The sequence below is a fragment of the Triturus cristatus genome, chromosome 9, assembly GCF_964204655.1.
Source record: "Triturus cristatus chromosome 9, aTriCri1.1, whole genome shotgun sequence".
Lineage (NCBI taxonomy): Eukaryota > Metazoa > Chordata > Amphibia > Caudata > Salamandridae > Triturus > Triturus cristatus.
This window is the reverse complement of record NC_140592.1, coordinates 90,852,198-90,876,023: the sequence shown is the minus strand read 5'-3', so window position 1 is coordinate 90,876,023 and position 23,826 is coordinate 90,852,198. Positions and strand designations below refer to the sequence as shown.

The 23,826-nt window shown below is 43.2% G+C and overlaps 1 protein-coding gene across 1 annotated transcript in view; it reads left to right on the top strand.

Annotated features, from left to right (window-relative positions):
* The first annotated feature begins 7,369 nt into the window (after positions 1 to 7,369).
* CAV3 (caveolin 3) overlaps positions 7,370 to 23,826 on the top strand; it is a 73,652-nt gene continuing 57,195 nt past the window's right edge. Inside the window, exon 1 of the mRNA XM_085624489.1 lies at positions 7,370 to 7,688. Within this exon, the coding sequence (XP_085480615.1) occupies positions 7,578 to 7,688 (111 nt within the window). The 5' untranslated portion in view covers positions 7,370 to 7,577. The remainder of the gene's footprint in view (positions 7,689 to 23,826) is intronic.

Below are 23,826 nucleotides of genomic sequence, written 5' to 3'. Positions count from 1 at the left end.
CGAAGAGCTGGGCATAGACCACCTAGAGGACATTATAAGAACACAACCTATAATGCTCTGGAGAAGAATTTGGGTCACTGAACAATGCAATTTAACCAGACTCATCATTCAAGACATTCAGACGCTGGAGCACTACGGGCGGATGAAATGGACAGCCTATGTAAAAGCCTTTCTTACAGATATGGGACACAGTCATTATTTTACAGATCCATCATCTTTATACAGTATTTCCAAAAAAGATCTGAGGAAAGCATGTCTATCACACCTGCACCAAACACGTCTGCTAAAAGAAATCCATAAATCCTCTGTACAACAAAGTCTATTAGTCCAAACAGTATCATCCATTGAACCTTATTTGCTGTATAACATGACCCAATTTGAAAAACTACTTCTGACACGCTTCAGGTTCAACATGTTCCACTTAATGGTCTGCTTTCCCACACAAAATGATTGGTCATCAAAAATGTCATTGTGCCCTTGTGACTCCCAATCAAAGCAGTCGACAATACATACAGTCTTATTTTGTACATTTTTTGAGGCACCCCGCAGACAATGGCTATTGCCCATATTTAAATATTGGGGTCTACGCCAATGTCGCCCAGCCTACCTGGCGTTACAATATCTGGAAAATGAATTGATAGCAAAAGCAATTGTACGTTTTTTGAAATTTTGCATACGCCATAGGTCTAATCTCTGAAAATCAAATGTATGAAGAGACTACAAGGGTTGGTAGTAAGAGTCTAACCTCTTCTTTTAATGATTTTACAAAATGCATTTTAAACTTATGATTTTTTAACAGTCTTTTTAAATTGAACTAATGTATGAAATGTATTTCTATGAACTTTTTATGGTCTTCTTCGCAAAACCGAATAAAGTGATTTTTGATTTGATTTGATTTTGAATCAAAATGTCATCTTGAAATACAACCACATTCGAAATTCCTTGGAACATGTTGGTCATGACCTTTTGAAAAACAGACGCGGCAGACGCCAGTCCAAATGGCATTCTGCAAGACTGAAATGTTCCATCAGGCGTGACAAAAGCTGTTAAATACCTGGATGAAACATCCAACTCCACCTGATGTAAGATAAAAAAAATCCTTGAGCCCTCAAAATGAATAAATTAAACGTACAGTACTTTAAGGAATGACAGACTGGCAGCAAAATGAAGCACAGGAAATTCAAAATAAAAATATCCCATCCTCGTCGCCAAATTTGAAGTGGGTTTCTTGGTTGGGCTCAAATGTCTTATGTCATGTGAAATGACTCGCCAGACTCCTTGTGTATCTTCTTAAGATTTTTATTGGAGAAAACAGGAAAAGCCAAGTACAAGTGAAGTGAGGGCTCAGGATGGCTGCTCCAACTGACACAGCAGTGTTCCAGACCATCGCTCAAGAATTCCAATGGTAAAAATACATAGATTAGATGCACAACAGAAACATAGAATTCCATATATAACCTGTAAAATAAGAGCACTGACAAAATAACATTTTTTGGATTGCTAAACCCAAACACCACAGTACTGTATAATGTTGAAAGTTCCCCAAGACTCGTCAACAATAGATATTAGAGTATAACCATTACCTGGAGTATAGTAGAAGTCATATTACAATCCCCATCTTGTCCATGCAGTCCCTGCATCTTCAGCGACACACGCATCTAGGGGGGGGTAAATCATTCGAGCGAGCCACCAGTTTGGTGAGCAGCACTGCCCAGGCCTGCAGGTCATCCGCATGGTTTACAATCTTAGGAATCTGACTGGCTGTTCTTCTCTCAGTTCGTACTGATGTTAATGGTATGTCCAATCTTCAAATTGCATGCTTTGTTCTTCTGAATATGTTATACGAATGTGGAGATGTGAGAGATGGATTGTTGCATCATACAGCAGCCAAGTTAAAACCTTCCGAGGAAAGCATACGCAGATATAAGCAACTACATGCAACTACCCTATATTTTGTGTATACCCTTCTATACCTTGTGCATGTATTGTACAAGGCAGCCATCCAGTCTACAATGCTATTCTATATGTGTCTACAAACTATGCCAACCATTTTGTCTGCCATGTTATTGTTTGGTTTGTTGGGTGTGCCCAAGACATGTCCTAGAATTTTGGGTATGGGCATCTGATTCGATATGTAAGTGTCTGGCTCTGTGCATACGGTTCCGCTTCTGTGCATAGGTTTCTATGCGTAGGTTTTTGTTTATGTGCATATGTGTTTGGTTCTGTACATGTTTGAAGACAAGAACTCAAACTGTCAATGTGTGCACAAATTCTACACCACCAGCTTGACTGTACCTACAACTTAACCAAATCTTTGACACATGTCTGTAAACTGGATTATTTTAGGGGCGGTGGCTTCCAAAATCATATTTTACCAATTAACTCAGTAGTTGCAAACAGAATACCAAAAGCACTTTGGCATGTCAAGGAAAGTCCATGACCTCTTGTTCAACCACACCCACTTAAGGAAACTGCATCCCTTGAAGTGTCCTTCCACACCTCTTTCAAAAATTATGTTTTTGAGATTTCAAAACATTACTTTACCACATGTTCACATAGATATCAATATGAAAGAAGATCAAAATTCATATCACCTTGTAAAACTAATTCAAAAGAAAATAATTATCCCGATCTTTCCACTAAATATTTATGAAAATTCGTTAACTGGTTGTGGAGACGTAACTATGTAAAAATGACATAATCCCGTTTAAGGGTGAAAAGTTAACATTCTAGCGATTTTATTCCCAATAACCAAGGTACACTGATTTACATATCATGGAACAAACAAAGAAATACCACCTATAGAAATGTATTAGTAATACTGAGAAAAAATCCATAAAAAAGTACAAATAAATTATTTTGGAGTCACATATCAAAGATCAAGGTTATTATTATGGTAGTCTAGCAAGTTTCTGGGAAAGCGCATTGCAAGACCTTTCCAATGATTCATCACTATCCTAATCAAAGTGCCTATTTACAGCCCCTTGCGCTGCCGGTGCATCACGTTTTATCACATCAAAAGTGACACACAGTCGGCGCAAGGGACTTGTAAATAAGCCAATAAGTTGCATGTTAGCCAAAACGTAACCATAGCTATCTTTAAAAAATATGTATTTTGTTGTTGAATTACCTCTCGCCCTATCAGATCCATTCTTCTAGTGGTGGAACTGGAACTGTGTAACCATTACAGAACACCACATTTGAGATCAAAAGTCAAACAGCTTTATTTCACACCCTATCTGACCCATCTACAAAAAAAAAAACTCTGAGAGCTTTCATAAAATACCACAAATAATAGAACAGAATTAATAGTTGAGGAAAAACTACCTGTATAGCACTCCTGGATACATATATTTTGAGGTCAAAGGTAAAGAAATTGTGCACTGTTCAGTCAGCCTTACCATTTTACCTTAACGTCCTTATAAAGATGATTAGATTGCTACCAAATTTCTACCAACAGTGTTAGTGTTTGCAAAACGACAACAATACGGCACTCTTACTGTTAGTAACACTTTTTACTGTTTGGCTCATCGATAAGATGGTGAATCCCCAGCCCTTTCAAATAAAAGCTCACTTATTAAAAAAATATGTTGTTGTAGAAAGTTCACCTTAAAGATATAAACACAGCTCTCTTTGGGCTCAAATTTACAAAGACAGCTGGGAGTCAAAGGTCAAATGACATAACCTTTCCACCACTTTAACCGCGAAAAATGCAAGTACTTCCAGCAAAAGCACACTTAAAAAAATAATTGAACAGCAACAAAACACTTAAGAAGTTAATTGTATATGGACATGTCAAAGTTCACATACTACAAACTTTCACTTTCACAAGTAGACTCTACATGCACTGGTGAAGAACCTGGTTTAGGGGTGTAGCAGAACAATTTGAAAAACACAGTATAGGCTAGTACGACTTCTCTCCCATGTCAGCAACAGTGGAAAAAGGCTGCCCTACAGTGTATACAAAACCGTAAAGTCCGCGGGTCCAGAAACGCCACCTAAAGCTATGGTAGCATGTGTACCTACAGTGCACCAGAGACTTATCCTACACAGGAAATCATAACTAAAGGACGGAATCCCATCACTCACAGAAGTGACATGCTTCATCATCTGGGATCTCCTCCCGGCTGTAACTCCTAGTACAGCCCAGGGCTACAACCCCTCACTGTGAGACAGGAGCTCTGGGATGTTTTGGATGTTATCCCTAGCTAGGGGCTACTAAAACCCCAGATGAAGAGCTGTGTATGTGATGTAAGTGATGAGTGCAGTGCAACCAGAAGTGAAAAAGTGAAAGGTGAGCTAAGACTAGCTAACAAGAGAAAAAAGACTTTCAGTGATTGTCTCTTGTTGTTAGCATTAAAAACAGTGGTAATGCAGTTTTAACATAGTAATTGCAATGTGGGTCTACATGTTTCGGCTATCCTGACCTAACAAGTGTCTAGCCTTCTTCAGGACCTAGATGTTGTGTGCTACTGCGTAATGTGTATTCAAAAAGGTGAAACCAAAAAAATAAATCAATGGAACAGATACAACCTACACCACACACTGTCTCTGATGGAGGGTCATGGTGTACTGGTCAACCTGTGTAGAAAAAGAGATGAAGGTCATCAAATAATCATGTAGTATTTAGAGTTAAGCATAAGTCAGTTGTTCTCACTAACTATTAAGCACTTAATGTCTAGTGGAGACTTACCCGTAAATTACGAGTAAGGAAACTCACCTCACCTGGCAACAGCTCAGGACGTGAGGCACCGCTCTGAAAAAGAACAAATCATAAACCAGTGACAGTGCCAGATCCAATCGAGTGGTCCAACCTGTTTTTCATCAACAAACTGTGACTAATAGAGAGGCTTTGTTAAAACAGAAAAAAGTAAAAAGGAACTACATGCAAAGTATAGATGATGTCAAGACAGCAAGTTTGCAATAAATGGAACACTTAATCCAACTATGTAATGTATGTTAGCTATGTAACTGTTTATTGTTCAAATATATGAAAAATCATTGCAAAGCTGTGCCTCAGTGGAACCAGTATTGTGCGTAAGATCGGAATTAGCCTTAGTCATGATGATCAAAGGAAAGCGCCAGGTGAGGTGAGGTTCCTTACGGGTAAGTCTCCACTAGACATCAAATGTTTATTAGTTAGTGAGAACAACTGACTTATGTGTAACTTTAATTAATACACAGGTTGACCAATACACCATGACCCTCCATTGATTTATTTTTTTGGTTACACCTTTTTGAATACACATTACGCAGTAGCACACAACATCTAGATCCTGAAGAAGGCTAGACACTTGTTAGATCAGGAAAGCCAACATTGCAGTTATTATGTTAATCCTAACAACAAGAGACAACCATTGAAAGTCTTTTTTCTCTTGTTAGCTAGTTTTAGCTCACTGTTCACTTCTGGTTGCACTGCGCTCATCACTTACATAACATACACAGCTCTTCATCTTGCGTTTTAGTAGTCCCTAGCTAGGGATAACATCAATAATGTCCCAGAGCTCCTCCCTCACAGTGAGGGGGTGTAGCCCTGGGCTGTACTAGGAGTTACAGCTGGGGGGAGATCCCAGATGATGAAGCATGTCACTTCGGTAAGTGATGGGATTCCGTCCTTTAGTTAGGACTCCCTGTGTAGGCGAAGTCTCTGGTGCAATGTAGGCACTTATGCTACCATAGCTTTAGGTGGCGTTTCTAGACCCGCGGACTTTACAGTTTTGTATATGTAGACTGGGGGATATAGTCCATGCTAGTCTCTAAACTTCCCTCGGACCCTCCCATCCTGGTTTGTTTTCTTGCCCTACAGTGCAATCACATTGCTGTCACCCAGTGCTTTATTTGAGTCCATGGTTCCCGGTGCTCGGCACCAACACTGAATTGTCAACACCAGAACTTATGACAGTCCGCTACATTGTGGAGCTGTATATCTAATTTAGAGATGTGGACACACCAGTTGTTTATTTGTTCGATATACAGTAAAAATGACTAATACCTGACACCCACGCCATTCTTATAGAGTTGGGGGCATGGAGTAGTCTGAATTGTCAAACTTGTAGGAATGTGATAGTTAGTAGTTGTGTAGGTACTGTTATTGGCACCCTTGGCAAGGGCAAAAGGTGTCACAAGCTGCAGTTGTCTCCAGACAAATTAAAGACTGCCACTGTCAGTCCTGTCCCATCTGGTCAGATAGCAGCAGCCAATCTCTTTAAAAGGAAGGTGCACATAGTTTGTCATTCTGCCCACAAAGACCTGCATTGGGTTTTACTCCATAGCATAGAAAGTCTTCACTGTACATGCATGATCGTTGTTCATGTTGGTGGGATATGACCACTGTAGTAATTCCCGAAGGGGTATTTAGCTTCACCACCCCGTGTGATTCCTGAAGGTCACGTTTGTGACGTAGGGGCCAGGGAAGAGATAAACAAATGGACCTGTGGCTTGACCTCATGGTCGAAATGAAACCACTGACACTGAAACCATCTCGGTTGTTGTCTATGCCCTCCAGTTCACTGACGTCAGCATTATTGATCTTATCAACCTGCTGGACATAATCTTTTCGGTGCTCCGGCAAATTTTACGAAGTGCCTTCTTTTAGAACTTCATCCCCGAGTTAAAAGAAATGCAATTTCATCACAGAGTACAAATATATTTGCAATATCATGATTTTCAGGTGAATATTATTTTTTTCCGTTCCTTAGGGTAAATCAATAAATGTCGCAGCTGAACTGATCTGTGTGAATGCTGGTATTGGAGGCTCAGCCTGTCATCCTTCCTAAGTTGATTAAACCAGAACATTGACTAATTATTAATATTGCACTCTGCTAGAGTAGACGGCTACTGATTGTCCTCCCCACAGATATATGGGCTAGCACCAAAAATGTGAGAGCGCATAAAGGGGGGAATGAGGAATTTGCATATGTTAATGTTCTATGCTTTTAAACTCATCTCAGAAAGGCGTGGATACGGGCAAGCATGTTATATATTGCCCACATTTTGAGCTTTCTGATTCGCGGACCCAATCGCAGAATTCCATGGAGTCCTGGTATTAGCAATTACAGAATTTGGAAGCGCAATTAAAAAGTGTTATTATTTTTTACATATAATTGGAACTGAATCTGTGCCATTCTGGCCCAGAGGTTCACAAATATTTCAGCTGGTTGGTTTCCTTCCTCAGAGACATGACCGTCCCCGAGTCGGCCTCAGAAATGCCCGCCCGGGCGGTGTGAAATGTAGCGTGAGGCGGTGCCAGGCCTGGAATGCTTTCAGACCCTGGTGCGAGCTCGGGTCTCATTTTTAGCTCCAGAGTGGGACGCAGACAGCTCTGACGGCGGGCCCTGGGTGAAGTTATGTGACGCAGCTGTCGTGTGGCACGCAGGGTGGGGTCGGCAGCCTGAGAGCAGCTCACACCGTCCCGGGACCCCGAGCGCGCACCCACCGTCCGAGCGCACACCCACCGCCCGTCCACCTCGTGCGCACCCACACCTCGTGGGCACCCACCGCCCGTCCACCTCGTGCGCCACCCGACCGGGGACCGCTGCCAGCCGTACCCGCACCTTGGGCCTGGAAGAGGAGGAGACATGTCGGAAGAGCAGAGCTTCTACGAGGAGAAGATCATACGGGACCTGCACACCAAGGAGATCGACCTGGTGGACAGAGACCCCAAGCGGATCAACGAGGACGTGGTGAAGGTACGTCATATGCCCGTGTGTTCTGATGTTCCTGCACTGCTCTACAACAGTTGCTGGCAGGCAGAGAGGCCTTCGGCAGCGGGAGCAGACGGTCACCTGGCCTACTCTGACGTCATAACTAGGAATCAGCAATTTGTCATTATATCTTTTGCCTATCGCCATGTTATTAAAGTCAATGTTTCCATAAGGTCATATAGAGTGCCTGATTTACAATTACACTATTATTTCTGGAAGTTTCATCTATTCAAGCCATCTCCAAACTGGTATTCTGTATGCCACAGGGGCACCGGTTCTTGAACTGTAGAACCGCCAGCCTGTGCCCTGCTGCTGTGCAGCATCCTTCCTTCCCTGCAGCATCATCCGGTCTCACAAACTTTGTACTCGCCTTTCGTTTTCTCCAGTAAGTTTTTAACTTTCTTGGGGCGCTGCTTTCATTGGTGCAGCAGGTGCAGTGACATTTAGGCCCACAGAACCCGGACTGTTGTATTTTTACAGTTCAGACAGCGGCCAGTGGGTCCAACCCCTTTCTTGCACAGGGAAGTAGCTTGCATTGATGCAGCAGGTGCAGTCGCACCGGGGCCCAGAGAACCCTGAACTCTGATTATTGTTGTATTTAATAGTTCAGACAGTGGCCAGTTGGTTAATCTAACAAAATATTTCTTAATTTGTGCATTTGTTTGGCGTACACTTATTTCTGTCGTCGTGGGTATTATTTTACGGTACCAACCATAGAATATACTTAGGCAGCGACCCCCTTCTTCCAATAGCCATTCAGTGGTTGTCCACAGAAGTACAAAGTTTACCCACCTCCGCTCTAGAGATACGTGGTCTGCATTAATTCTGTTTTCATTTAAATAATTGAGAATAGAGAAACAAACTGATCACCCGGCACACATTACTGGTCTAACTCCAAATATTGGGAAGTGCAGCGTTACACTCACCCAAAATATGCTGCCGAGCATTTGGCATGAAGTGGAATGTTGTACAGAAATAGAACAGCAATGCTACAACCTTGTCATTCTGCACATAGGCAAAATACCACACCCTCCTGCATGCTGCATGGCAAGAAAGCTAAACACTGGTGCAGCAACAGCTCAACACACCCTTCATACACCAATCCCTCACACACCCAGCTGAACATGTTACTTAGACTGTATCACACCTGCAACAAAGCTATATAATCGAGAAAGGGACGGTGAGTGGATGTGTGTGTGTGTATATGTGTGTGTGTTAAAGCAAACATGTACTAATTACAAACAGAACTAACAATACATTTAAAATATAAAGAATGTAAAAGGTCCAAACCAAGTTAATTAAAGGACAAAAAGAATGCACACAGTTCCACTGTAGATATGTTCCAAAGGGACAAGCAGGGAACACATTCAGTTACAACTGATGCACAGTTTTCCCTCTAGGCAGGGAAAAGCTTCTCCATCAGGACCATTTGTATCTCCAGCCATAGGATGAAAGTTCCTGAGAGTAGTCTGACGTGACTGGTAGAACTCATAACACTGCAACCCTGGGAGCCAACTTGAGACTGCTACTAGTCTTCGAAAAAATTGCAAGGAATCAGAAATGGAAAAGAGAGGTAAAGACAGTTCCTGGCATATGCTTCTGTGGGCATGCTGGAATTCCTCTCCGCCACAGCATAAAAGTCCTCTCTCCTAGTCAGGTCAAGGCAGATTCCCAATCTAGGCATCCCAAGCATGGTAAAACCAGTCAGAAATTGGTAATGATTCCTGGCAAACAGGACTAATATTTCCTCCCTTCCACTCTCAGACTTTACTTTGTCACCCAGTTCCTTTCTCAGCTATATGCTCTCTGTCAAAACTTTATCTTCAGTCCAATGCACACACATTTCATTACAGTAACTCATTTGTTCTGCTGTACTCAACTGTCTCTCTCCTAAATCCACACTGGGCCTTCCTTCCCAGCCCACCAGACCTCAAAGAAAAACTCCAACCCTGAGCCCCCATCTGCTTCAGCCCTCCTGTTGGCCTAACTTCTGTGCTGTGTCCCTGACCTATTCCCAGAAGCAGTGGGGTGCAGAGAGTTATTAAAAAGGAAAGGCGAGGAAGGACATCCTGGCTTATTATTCCTTTTTAGGTCTCGCCTACGCAGCCGCTAGAAAAAAGACCTTTAGCCATCGAGTCAGTTTTGAGGCCAAAAACGTGCACGCGTTGCATTGCTTCCAATGGCAACGCGTGCACGTTTGGCGATTTCATTGCGAGAGCGAGCAGCAGCGCCATATGTTAGCAATTATCGTGCCTTGCTGCTCGCTCCCGCAAGGGAATCCGGCGCAGGCCCCCCTCCCCCTGCTGCCGCGCGAGGCGCACGCGCTTGTTTAATAAAGGCTTTGCAAATGAAATTCACCTGCCCCTTAGTGTCTGCTAGCGCAGCAGGAGTGGCGGCTTCTCACTTTGCATATGATATCCTTAATCCTGGATAGCCAATTCATTTCCCTTTGGCTTTGTGTATGGGATTTTGTGGGGTTACCGAAGATGCACAGGCGAAACCCTCCACCGATGTAATTTGAAACCGCTCTGCTGCAGAAAGGAGAACCCGAGTTGGAGTCAAATACGGGGGAAGGGAGAGGTTGTTTGTCTACACTCAGTTCATGTTCTGTCCCTTTTTTATGTTCATTAACATACCATAGTCATTCGCAGCGAGCTTCGGATGCCCATAGTTTGTCAGTGGTTTTGACCACGCGTCTGAACCTCAGGCAGCGTTTTAGGGTTAATACAAAACAGGAGCAGAGCTCGCAAAGATTTAACTGTGAGCAAAGCTCCCCACCGAGCGAAGAAAGCGAAGCGGATAATATGGATTATGGGCGCACAGGATGATGTCGGCTGCATATCAATGACGTGTATCCGCGCAGAATAGTAAGACCAGTTTTTGAGACAGACATGTCAGGACACAGACATCCATCTGAGCAGCCCTCTCTGCAAGTAGTTCTGGGGTTTATCACTATTAACTAAATACCAGCTGTTTCTTGTGTGCGTTTTATTATCACATGATAGAATTTTAGTAATTTCGGATATACCTGTATTTAACTCTGTCTAGGGCGTAATCATGCTCAGTGTCGTAGCCAGGTTGCCATGGTCCCTAATGCAGTCACAGTAATTGCTCCCTCTCAGTTAGGTTGCAGTGGGCCCTGGTGTCACTGCAACTGCTGCACTTAGGATAGTTGTGCGCGTGTATGCCTTTGCTCTATAAAACGCATATTGATCTCTCTCCAATGTGGCTGTCAACATAAGTGAGCGAGGCACTATGAAATGAGACAGAGCTCGACGGGGAACCCAAAGCTGCCCTTGCAATTTGGACGGGCCATCTCCCTGCTGCTTTTGTTACCTGGGGTTGATATAGCAGCACACCTGCAAAACTTGCCCCCTGTAAAAAATAACAAGCATTGGCATAGCCAATAGCTCTCGCCTTTGGGACCTTCTAAGTGTTTAGTCATGTAAAAGTTAATGTTGTTGCAGTAAGGATATTGTGCTGTATAACTAAATAATTATAAGGTCCCAAAGGCGAGACATGTTGGCTATGCCAATGCTTGTTCATTTTGTCTTTAAATGATTTTCTTCTGCACTTCCTTTTGCTTCCTTCAGATAAACCGAGGCTCCAACCAGAGGGTGCGTGACCAACCCCATCCAGGGATATGGTTGCCTTCTGTTAAGTATTCACTTGAGTTTATGGGAGAACATATTTCTTAATTCCAAACTAATAAAAGCAGTAAAGGTATCAATATTATAACCTTAATACTCTTCCTCTTGAGACGAGTTTACCTTTGCATTGCAGGTTTTATTTTGATAGCACCATATTAAGGTTTTAATCCATTTAACAGATTGAGAATATGTCCTATAAATTGGCTGCAGAGAACATGCCGTAGTCTGCATAAAACATGTGCACATAATATTGATTTACAAGAGTGACGGTTGTGACAATTTAGAATAAAATGTTTGTGTAGACCACAGGGTAGGGACCTGATTTTCAGGATTTTGAACACTGCAGAGATCAACAACACAAATGGGTACATTTACAAACTTTTTACACAATGCAGCAACCAAAGGCGCTGCACGGCTTTGCATAGCATCAAAGAGAGGTGCACCCTAAAGTGTGCCATGCAAAGGGAAAGAAAAACAGTGCCATAGTTTAGTAGATAGGGTACTGTTTTCCTCTCCCCATGCCTGTTGCACTTTAGGGCGCCATGCACCAAAGCGCACACCCTTGCACTGTAGTGCACTGTAGTGCAAGGGTGTGTGTGTTCTGTCAAGTAAAGGTTTTGTATTGGATGGATGCCTTCATAGGATGAAACCTATACTTTGATGGTTTCATATTTTTCCACTTTCAATATGTGCTGGGTAATGCAGCACACAAGCAAAGTTGGAAAAGTTTGGAGAATTCTTAAACAAACTCCACGATTAAGCCTTTCATCAGGAGGTGTCACATTTTGTTACAAATCCATGTTTACAAACATTATTGGATAGGTATTTGAGTTAAACCCATGGGTTGTTGCATGAGAATGACCCTGTACCACTCTAGGAATGCCCCCTTGATGCAAAGTAGCACAAAGTAGAGTAAAGAGCTACTTGGCTTTACTTAAGGCAGCCTTCCAGCGTAAATCACTAACTGTGTTGAAAAGTAAATCCCAACACAAGACCTGGCACTGAGTTGTGTGTCTCACTTTTGCAGAGGCGGCCCCTCCGCTAAGGCAGAAGAGCCCCATTGTATCACTGTTGTGATACAGACCCAGCACAAAGTGTTTGTCAATTTCCTGTTACAAAAAATGGGGGAACTTGATAAAATTATCAATATGCGTGCAGTGGTGAGTGTTCGCAAAAACGGTTCTTTTTTGTGCATACTGGATGTTTATGAGAGCCATTAATTGTTGCTTATGAAGAAAATGTTTACCAGTCATATATGGGTCTCTCCAATGTGCTAGTAGTAGTACTATAAAAAACAGCATTAGAAAAAAGAAAGGTTGTATTTTGGCACAGATCATTAGAGCTCTGGTTATATAGGTTTAAATGACTTTGTGTGTTTCTATTTTTGAGCATAGTTGACAATGTGTAGAATACAGTTTGACACTTGATTGCACATGCGTCTATAGCTATACTACTGGTGTCTTAAAAAAATATTCCTGTATGTGTAGAAGTGCGATTCCCTGATTCTTGTCGACTAGGCCTCAATTCAGGCCTTGTTTATGAAGGGTGTCATTCTTGTCACTCCTGTTCTCCAGACTGCACATTTCTGCAGCATGTAGTAAAGTAGAATATATTCTGTTTATTTCCACTGTCACTTTCATGCTGTTTTTGTGAGTTTTCCCTGGCTCAGTCACAAATTGTAACTGCATACCAAGGTCCTTCTATTAGCTCACTGTACCCTATTCATTAATAATGCATTCATAACAGGTTGCTGTTGTTCATGTATCTAGTTTGTTCCATCATCCCCAGATGACATTTGTATAGTGGGGGCAGAAGCATTATTCATGTGCTGTGATTGTGATTAGGTGCTAAGGCAATATGGCATTTTATGAGACTGTGCTCTGATTTGCTATGGATGATGATTGGGAAGTTCTGTTAATTTCATAAGGGAAATTAATGTTTAAAAAAATCTCGATTTTGAGGGTGAACTAGCGACTTTCCTGTTCTACTAGGGATGCTCTTCATTTCCCTCCTGATTTTGGTGCTCACTTCGGACCTAAAAGGTTTGATTTTGCATTTCTCTGTAGTGTTTTCTTTGCTGATGCTTCATAGCCATTAACCTGTGCCATACGTTTGAATTGTTTTTGTAATAAATCTTTAAACAGTTCTGCTGATCTAAAACTCAGTTATTGAGTGTGCTCTTTACTTAATTGACAGTATTTCTGATTTTTTTGATGTGCTGGGGGGTGCCTTACCTCAGGGACACATTGTGTTGTAAAATTGAGGTTTAGCAAAGTCTCCTGTGGAAGAGCAGAAGGCATCACCAGAGACAACATTTCCCCGGGAATGGCAGGACATCTTGCAAGGCGTGCAGGAAAACTTAACAGAACAAGTCTCCATCTTTTCCACAAAGCTGGCCAAAATTCTATCTAAAGCCAAATCGGACGGAGCTCCGGGGCCTTAACTGCCTACCACAGGCCCTTTTCAGAAAATACATACCCTTCTGGTCCAAGCAGCTAGTCAGCCTAATCGCCTACTCCCTACGGAGTTCAAACATACCTGATTCTTTAAAAAAAATCTTTTTATTAAACAACAGAAAGACAACATTTCCATTCACAATTCGATACGATAGGACACGTTGACATGGTTATAATCACACTTGACATTGTTGTACTATATATCATGAAATAGCAATATAATAATATACTATGGTGTTACAGGATCTTCCAAAGAGAGAACTGGGGGTTCACAAATATTGCCACGGTAACTGTTCCATTTGCTCCATATATCAATCCACTTTTTGGGGCACCCTCTAGAAACATACACAGTTTTTTCACACAGCATACACAAATCCATGTCTGCTTTCCATTCTTCAACTTTGGGTGGTGTCCCGGCTTCCCACAACCTGGCCAGGTTCCTTTTTGCGACCATCAGTCCCAGCGTGACCCATTTACGGTCTTTTCTACCTAAATCTTTGGGCTCTCATACGTTTAGAAGACATCTCTTAGCCTCAACCCCCACTACAAGTCTGAGAACTTAATTTAGACAGGCGTGTATCCCCTTCCAATACGACTGTATATAAACACACTCCCACAGGATATGCATAAATGTGCCCTCTTGAACACAGTGTCTCCTACACGTACCTTCATCCGCCCTTCCCGTACGGACAAGCTGAGGCCCGTGACTTAAATTCTATGGAGGATTTTCAATTGGACCAGGAGCATCCTGGAGGAGATTGCAACTTCCTGCAAAACATACCTGATTCTTGGCGCAGGGTGATTATTGAACCTATCCACAAATCCGGCTCATAATCAGCCCCAAGTAACTATAGGCTGATAGCATTATTGGATAATGAGGTGAAGATCTTTGCCACCTTGTTGCTGGAATACCTGAAGAGTTCGGCTGACTCAAAAAGACTGTTACCTATGAATCAAACAGGGTTTGTCGCAAACTCAGGCACACTGACCAACCTCCTAGCTTTATCCATTCTTATTGACAAAGTGATCACATCTGCTACGGCACTCTTCTGTTGCTTTTATGGACTTCAAAGCCACTTTTGACCATGTACCAAGGAAGTCTCTCTGGGCCAAGCTATCCAAATGGGGAATACAGGCCAAAATAGTGAAGTCAATCATCCAGCTCCATACCAACTCCTGTATTCAAGTTAAGATCGGCACTGGAGCGTACCTATCAAGAAAAATTCTGATAACAAGGAAAGTGAAACAGGGATGTGTGCTAGCCCCGCTGCTTTTTAATCTTTTTCCAGCCGATCTCTCAGCAGACCTGGACATAATAAGCAGTCATCACCCAAGGATTGGCAGCACAAAGATCTGTAATCTCTTATATGCCGATGACCTCGCTCTTTTTAGTCATACAAGAGTCGAATTGCAACGGCTGGTAAATACCCTACACAGTTATGCCACCACAAACAAATTGGCGGTAAATCTCAAGAAAACCCAAGTGGCCATACTTGGTAGGAAGCAGTACAGAGATGGTGGATAGTCATATGACAATGTCTAAATTCCAGTTGGTAAGACTTACAGGTACCTGAAATTCCATATTGAATCAAGGGGCACACTAACAAAACATCGCCACGAAATTGCCAAGAAAGCCACAGCTCTCCAAGTTAGCCTCTCTAAGCTCTCTAAAAAGCTGACCACCCCCAACTTAGCTGCAATGTTGGAAGTAATGTGAGCCAAGATAGGCCCCACCCTGTTGTATGGCTTTTAGACCTCTTTTGGCAAGCTCAGTACCATACTCAATCAACATACGATCAAAATCTACAAAAGGGTGCTCCGGCTATCAAAAACTCCATGCACTGCTCAGATCCGATTGGAGCTAGCCTTCCCAAACTATACCCTGCAAAGCATGGGTTCCTTCTTAACCTTTGTCACAAGCTGAGACAAGCCAGAGCCAGCACCCTTGAGTCCCTGTTATGGTCTGATATCAGCGTTAATAACTGTGGCAGGTCACATAGCCTGTACCTCAATGAATGCAGGTTACAACTATTAGCAAATGATCTTTGGAAAAAAGCTTTCACACTAAATATCAAAAAGTGCGTCCAACTATGCGCCAGAATGTTAGACAGGTAGACCCCAGCTAAAAGGACGCACGTAAGGGCAGTAATCAATTCGTACCAGCTGGCCCTTCCCCTGCCACACTTGGGGCCTCATTATGATGGCGGGCGGATCGCCATCAGAACCACATTTAGCCCCTGCCACATTACCATGGCGGGGGGTACCGCGGCGAATGGTATTCCGTCCACCGCTAGTCCGTCGGTCGGCAATTGTCACGATTGCCGGCCGGCCGGAACTCGGGCATAATATGGTGGCGGTGCCTGGAAGGCACCGCCATCCATATTATGATGCCTGGCGGTAAAGGCCTTTCTATGGTGGCAATGCCGCCATGGAAAGGCTGGCAGGAATTGCTTTGGGGGCCCGTTGCGGGCCCCCAGGAGGTGGGATGGTGGGGGCTGCACCATTGCCATGCTCAAGTTGGCAGGCACCACGCGGTGCCTGTCATGTTGTGCATGGCAATGCACAACATACCTGTTTGGCAATGCACAACATGCCTGTTTGGCATTGCGGGGGGTGCTGCTTACAGCAGCACCCACCGCAATGTCAAAGATGCGGGATGTGACTGCCAGGGTGGCGGTCGCATCCTAATTGGTGGTGCGGGACCGCCGCACCCCTGGTGGCCGGTCCCAGCACCGCTAGGGTGGCGGACGGACTTCAGTCTTACTCTTTACATCTAATGCAAAGGTTCTTGGCCATGAGGATGGGCGAATGGCACTTCTTGAAACCTCTACCTTCATGGCGGCGCCCCTTAGATGATCTCGCATGTAGAGCTTGTGGCAAATCAGATGAATCCCTAGAGCACGGTGTATGCATTTGCCCAGCATTGCTCTCCCTGCGTAGAACTAATTTGAGGCCCGAGTGGAATAAATTGGGAGTCTGGACCTCTAGGCAGGGTATCATAGCTGCCTTGAACCCAGAGAACACGGCTTTAAACATCAGCTTAATGATTTTCATCAACTTGGCTTATAGTCAACTCGCGATACATCAAGCCTCCAATTTAATTAAGTCGAGATGAGGCACCCCCACTTTTTGTCCTAATCAAAGGCTCACAAAGGCAGAAGTCGTGGGCGCCAGCAGACCGTTTGAACTGGAGGCTGGCTATTCCTTCACCGCCATTATTAGTACATCAGAGCCACCTTGATTTTTTAAATATATTTCATGCCACTTTATTGATTCAAGTCGCATTTATTGTATCCTCCTACAGTTATGAATTTTGCCATTTCTCTTTTTAAATGTTTTTAGGAATGTTCTTATGAAGAAAATGTGTACCATGTGCTTTTATGATTGATTTGAAATCGAATAAAGCTTGTTACATACTGATGCAATTCATCCGGCCTAGGGGGTAGGGGTATTCCTATCCTGCCCCCTTCTGTTTTTTAAAAACTTTATTCTTGGCACTCTTGGATGAGTCTGAGTCCCAAGTTTGGTGCCAACATTTCCTAGTTGAAGTGTTGGCAGCCAATTAAATCTCACCATTAGATCTGCCAGATTATACCAAATCACAAAAAGAGATCTTTCTGGATCAAAATATACCTTCCTGCCAAATTTGGTGTAATTCTGTTCAGCGGTTCTTGCATTAGTCATGCTCAAAATCCCTACGGGAAATAGCATGGGGAAAATGTGTTTTGGGACCCCCACCCCTTTTTCTCGGCCTCAGCTCTACAAACCTCCCCGAAACTTTTCAGACAGCAGCTGAGGTGATTGGCGTACTAGTTTTGAAAATTTTGTGTAGACTTGTCAAACGGCACCAGAGTTATTAGCAAAACAAAAAATGATTGTCTATGGAAACTAGGTCCTAACTATGCCTACTGGAGATCGTAACATGTATATATTTCCTGGGAACACCAACGGACTGTGAAATCCCCATGATAGAACAAAGAGGGAAAGGACATCGGCCCGAAAGAAGCAGTCCTCTCTGTGTGTTTAATTCGAACATCTAATTAGGTGCAGGCAACCTGTTTAAATACATCACCAGGATAGCTTGCGTGGATTCATGTTTTATAAAACAAGCAGGAAGAAAGCTGAATGCCGAAACGCGTCCTTGAAATAAAGCATGTTTTGAAGGGGCCCCGTGAGTGCGGAATTGTTCTTTGGAACTGGAGCTTCAACATTTTTTTAAATGGACCCACCTCCATTTATATCTGCACCCGTCATGAAGAGTGCAGCAAGCGCCTGAAGGAGGATTCGGAGCAGTGTGTAATACTTGGCGTTTTGCACCACCAGTAAGGCATCTGGGCACTGCCGCCGACGCATGTCGACAGTTATCCAAAACTGTTGGAGACACGACTATTTAACCGACTCCTGCTCTGTGTGCTGTGAGACCTCATGGTTCGACGAGGGGCCCCACAACCAGACACCAACAGCGCAAGAAGGTATGAAAAAAGCCTGCTGAATTTGTAAACACAGAGGGGGACAGTAAATACTTACCATGAGTAAGGACGAACTGTGAACTCAGGAAATATGCCTATATGGAGCCTTTATTATGAACGATGTGAGCCATGCTGGCGGGTGGAGTGAAATTCTGTGTTTCCTGGGAACACCAACGGACTGTGAAATCCCCATGATAGAACAAAGAGGGAAAGGACATCGGCCCGAGAGAAGCAGTCCTCCCTCTGTGTTTAATTCGAACATCCAATTAGGTGCAGGCAACCTGTTTAAATACATCACCATGATAGCTTGCGTTGATTCATGTTTTATAAAACAAGCAGGAAGAAGGCTGAATGCCGAAATGCGTCCTTGAAAGAAAGCATGTTTTGAAGGGGCGCCTTGAGTGCGGATTTGTTCTTTGGAACTGGAGCTTCAAGAAAATAAAAAATAAAGTATATATATATGTATATATATATATATATATATATTCACTGAAAAAACCATAGGTTTCACACATGTTATAGTTAGCTGGACATTTTACTGATAAAAAACCAATGAAATTCCCCCGTTATAGTTACTGTAGGCAACTATAACTCACGCGACCGCAATCCTCTGCTGATGCTAATACTGTATTTAGACACTTATTTGCCCATGTCTTCTTCCATTAAATTTTAGCTATACATATATTACAAATATTTTTTTTTCATAAAGACACATATGTCATCAGCAGAGGATTACGGTCGCGTGAGTTATAGTTGCCTACAGTAACTATAACGGGGGAATTTCATTGTTTTTTTATCAGTAAAATGTCCAGCTAACTATAACATGTGTGAAACCTATGGTTTTTTCAGTGAATTTTTACGGTTTTTTAAATGCTAAGTTACTTTACGCCATTTGTGGCGTGCGCGCCCACTTAACGCAGTTCGTTCCATGCGCGCACGGTGCGCTTCGCGCACCGTGCGCGCACAGTGAGCACGCGGTGCGCTTCGCGCACCGCGTGCCCACATTACGCTAGATGGGCCATGAACGCACGATGCGCTTCGCCGTGCGCACATGGAGGACATATGATGAACAAACTCTTAAATCTGCTTTTCATTTATTTTTTTTAATTTTTTTTACCGTACGCTTACCGTAAGCTTACGGTACGCGTACCCCGTGATTTTTTTTAAAATCAATAAATGTTTTTTTTGTACTTTTCTGTCCTTCTTTGACCCCCTTACAAATGTTAGGGGGTCTGTAACTCTCCTCATTGCCCCCTTTCCCTGTTTTCTCTGTTTTTTTTCTGAGTGAAACACACAAAATGGCGGCCGCCGCTTCCTGGTTTCGGCCGATTCGAATGTTTACTAAGATCTATGGGCCAATCAGAATCTCCTTCGCGCACGCCATGTTTCTTCCGTACGCTTACCGTAAGCTTACCGTACGCGTACCCCGTGATTTTTTTAAAAAATCAATAAATGTTTGTTTTGTACTTTACAGTCCTTCTTTGACCCCCTCACAAATGTAAGGGGGTCTGTAACTCTCCTCATTGCCCCCTTTTCTTGTTTTCACTCTTTTTTTTTCAGAGTGAAACACAGAAAATGGCGGCCGCCGCTTCCTGGTTTCGGCCGATTCGAATGTTTACTAAGATCTAAGAGCCAATCAGAATCGCACTCGCGCACGCCACCGTACGCTTACCGTAAGCGTACGGTAAGCGTACCGTAAGCGGGCTCAGATATATATATTGAATTAAAGGCTATTTTCTCAGAATCTACTGAACAGATTTACACCAAACCTACAAAAGGCACTTCCTTGACCTAGGGACTACCTCTCTGCCAAATTTTGAGTAATTCTGTTCAGCCGTTCGGGCTGTAGCTCGTTCTAAAGGTCCTATGGAAAAATGCATGGGAAAAACGCGTTTTGGGACCCCCCTTTTATCTCAGCCCCTGCTTGACGGATCCCCCCGAGACTTTCAGGGTAGGAGCGGAGCGTAGCGCCCCACCTATTTTGAGAAATTCGCGAGGATTCGTCGACCGGCGCCAAAGTTATTCAAAATAGAATGTTGAGGTTTTCCTATGGAAACGTGGTCCTAACTATAACTACCTACTGGCGACCGCCAGTAGGTAATATATATATATGTATATATGTATATATATATATATATATATATATATATATATATATATATATATATAAAATATATATATATTACCCCATCGACCCCTAAACCCTACCCACCTTCAATCCCAAAAAATCCCTTGCCACCCAAATACCCTTACCCATCCTAAACCCTGAAAATACCCTTGCCATCCAAATACCCTTACCCACCCTAAACCCCAAAAATACCCTTGCCACCCAAATATCCTTACCCACCCTAAAACCTAAAAATATTCTTGACACCCAAATACAATTACCCACCCTAAACCCTAAAAATACCCTTGCCACTGAAACACTCCAGAAACCCTAAATCCCAAAAATTCCTTTGCCACCCATACACCCTCACCCACCCTAAAAATACCCTTGCCACCAAAAGATCCCCACCCACCCTAAACCCTAAAAATGCCCTTGCCACCCAAATACTCCTACCCACCCTAAAAACACTCATGACTGGCAGTCGCTAGTACGTAAGTAAAGTTAGGTCCCTGTTTCCATAGAAAAAGTGTTTTTGACTTGCCTATATGTTTGACGAATCTTCACAATATTTTCCAAAAAAGAGTCATAGTGAGTCTTGTGCACGGAACATTTCAGGGTGATCCATCAAGCTGGACCAAGAAAAGGGGTGTATAAAATAGTGAGTTTTCCCATGTTAAGTCTTTTTTTCTTTATCTATATAATAGTGCGTTTCCCCATGTTAATTCCCATAGGAACTTTAGATACATCTGCAGCCTGACCCCTGGACGGAATGACACCAAATTTGACAGAAGTCTAGCTTCTGGTCCGCAGATTATACTTTTTGCTATGCGATGTAAATCTGTTCAGTGGTTGAGAAATGTAAGACAATTACTGATATCTGTGTCTGCGGATCTTTCACGATTAATCGCGAAAAATTACGAGCTTGTGCATGGAAATGCAGAGCTCTGATTGGTTGCCGATACTTCAACCAAGAAGTGCTGGCAGCCATAAAAAAAAAAGTTTACAAAAAGAAAAGAAAATGGGGCAGGTAGGAATACCCCAACCCCCAAGAATTGGTCTTGGGGTCTCCCTGGGACCCCACAAGGCCAAAAACAATTTATAAAAAAAAAGTCCTGTGAAATCGTGATATACGTGAATTTGTGGGGAAAAATACTAATTTTTACATTTACCCCAGGGACTGACACCTCCCCAGGATAAACATCAAAATAACGGGGGGCCCTCAGGACACACCCGCAGTTCCGGGGGACGCCACCTCCTAGGGACAATTTGTTTATATTAAGGGGCTCTCCATAGCACCCCACAGCCCTGGGGACCACCACCTCCCGGGACTATATAGAGCAATGAAAATGGGCCATGTGGCTCTCATCCTTGATATATATATACATTTATTACCTACTGGCGGTCGCCAGTAGGTAGTTATAGTTAGGACCTATCATCCATAGGAAAATCGTAACATTCTATTCCCAATAACTTTGATGCCGATTGACGAATCTTTGCAAAATTTTTAAAACTCGTGGTCTGGTCCTATCTAGAAAGTTTCGGTGTGATTCGTCAATTCGGGGCTGAGAAAAAAGGGGGATCCCCAAACGTGTTTTCCCCATGCAATTTCCCATAGGAAACTTTAGACACGGCTACAGCCTGAACTGCTGAAAAGAATTACACCAAATTTGGCAAAAAGGTAGCCCTTGGTTCAGAAAGATCCCTTTTTGTAAGGTGGTGTAAATCCGTTCAGTAGTTGCTGAGAAGAGTTTCGATATCTATGGCCTTGGAGGATCCACGTACCCTTCCGATCACGAGCTGCATGCTAATTGGCTATCAACACTCCAAACCAGGAAGTGTTGGCAGCCATCTTGTGCCTCTGTAGAACCCCGGGGACCCATCCCCCCGGGCCGGCCTTTCCCTTTTTTTTTTTAACAGTAATTAACCACTAATAGCCCCGGTGATCCCATCCCCCGGGGCCGGTCCTATCCGTTGGGGACTGTGGGGGAGTCCCCAAACCTCCCACGGTCCCGCCGGCAACCCGCGTCCTGCGGGAGCCGGCATTGCTTTTCCACACGGGTAGCTGCTAAGATGCAGCTCCCCATGTGGAAAAGCAATCTGCTTTGGTATGTGGAAGAGAGAGCTGGTTTTCTGCTCTCTCTTCCAAATACCAAAGCAGAGTTTGCTATGGCAGGGCATGAGCTGTGAGGCTCCCGCCCTGCCATAGCAAACTGCAGTGTCCCCGGGACTTGGCCGACCCGGGGGCTAAATAATAACGAAGTGCGTGAGCCCGCGCTTAGTTTTTTTCCTTTTTTGCCAGATCCGCGGATCCTCCCCGGATTTTGCCAATTTAAAAAAATTTGGGGGTCCTTGGGGGACCTCCTAAGCAGGCCTAGGGGGTCAGGGTGTTTCTACCCTGCCCCCTTTTCTTTTTTTTCGCGTTTGTTGTAAAAAGGGATGAGATGTCATGAGTGATGTCATGAGTGATGTCACTGACCATGTCATGAGTGAAGTAATATGTGACGTATTCAGCAGTGCATTGCGGGCGCGCGATTTATAGTTAGCTGAACTAACTATAACGGGGGAATTTCTAGGGTTTTGAACAAGTGAAATGTCCAGCTAACTATAACGCCCCTGAAACCTATGGTTTTTTCAGTGAATATATATAGATAGATATATATATAGATATATATATATATCTATATCAGGAGTTTGGAATTCATAAACCTACTTGTCCAGTAACATAATCCACTTGTCCCTTTGGTGCCATGTAGTGCGGCAACAAACTATGGCAGCAATCTCATTATATAGGAGCTCTGATATAGCCTCTCTGATTATGCCAGGGCTCATACCATAGTAGTGTTTGAATACTTGCAATCCTCTTATGTTGCCACGTTTCCGCAGATCTACATACTGGGGCTGAAGGAAGTGGTAAGCAATAGTTCCAGTGTGAGAATGCCCTTTTGAGTATGTGCAAACCTACTAACTTGCATGTTATAAGGGTTTTCAACAACTCTTCTCTAATCTTATCCCATAGTGAGAAATTTTGGAAATTTACTCCTGACATTGGCAGACGTAAATCTTCTTCCAGAGTTGGGAAGAAAGTGGTTGGAGGGAAAGTGAACTTGCAAACACTCAGATTTTCACATGAGCAAATCTACACATGCATACTTGCACATGCTAAAGTGCAGTTCACAAATATTTCTTGGAGTACTATTTCTTGTGCTACTTCTGTAAATTCTTGGGAATTCGCAAAATCCATAAAGCTGCACTTAATGCAAGGACATATACCATGGGTACACTTTTGAGACTTTCTTTAATAATTGTGCCCCTAATTTGGTCTGGCGCTGACCATGACCTTTAGCTTTTATTATAATTCTTTCTCTCTCTCTCTCTCTCTCTCTCTCTCTCTCTCTCTCTCTCTCTCTGTATCGGGTGGCTTCACTGTGAGTGACAGCATTT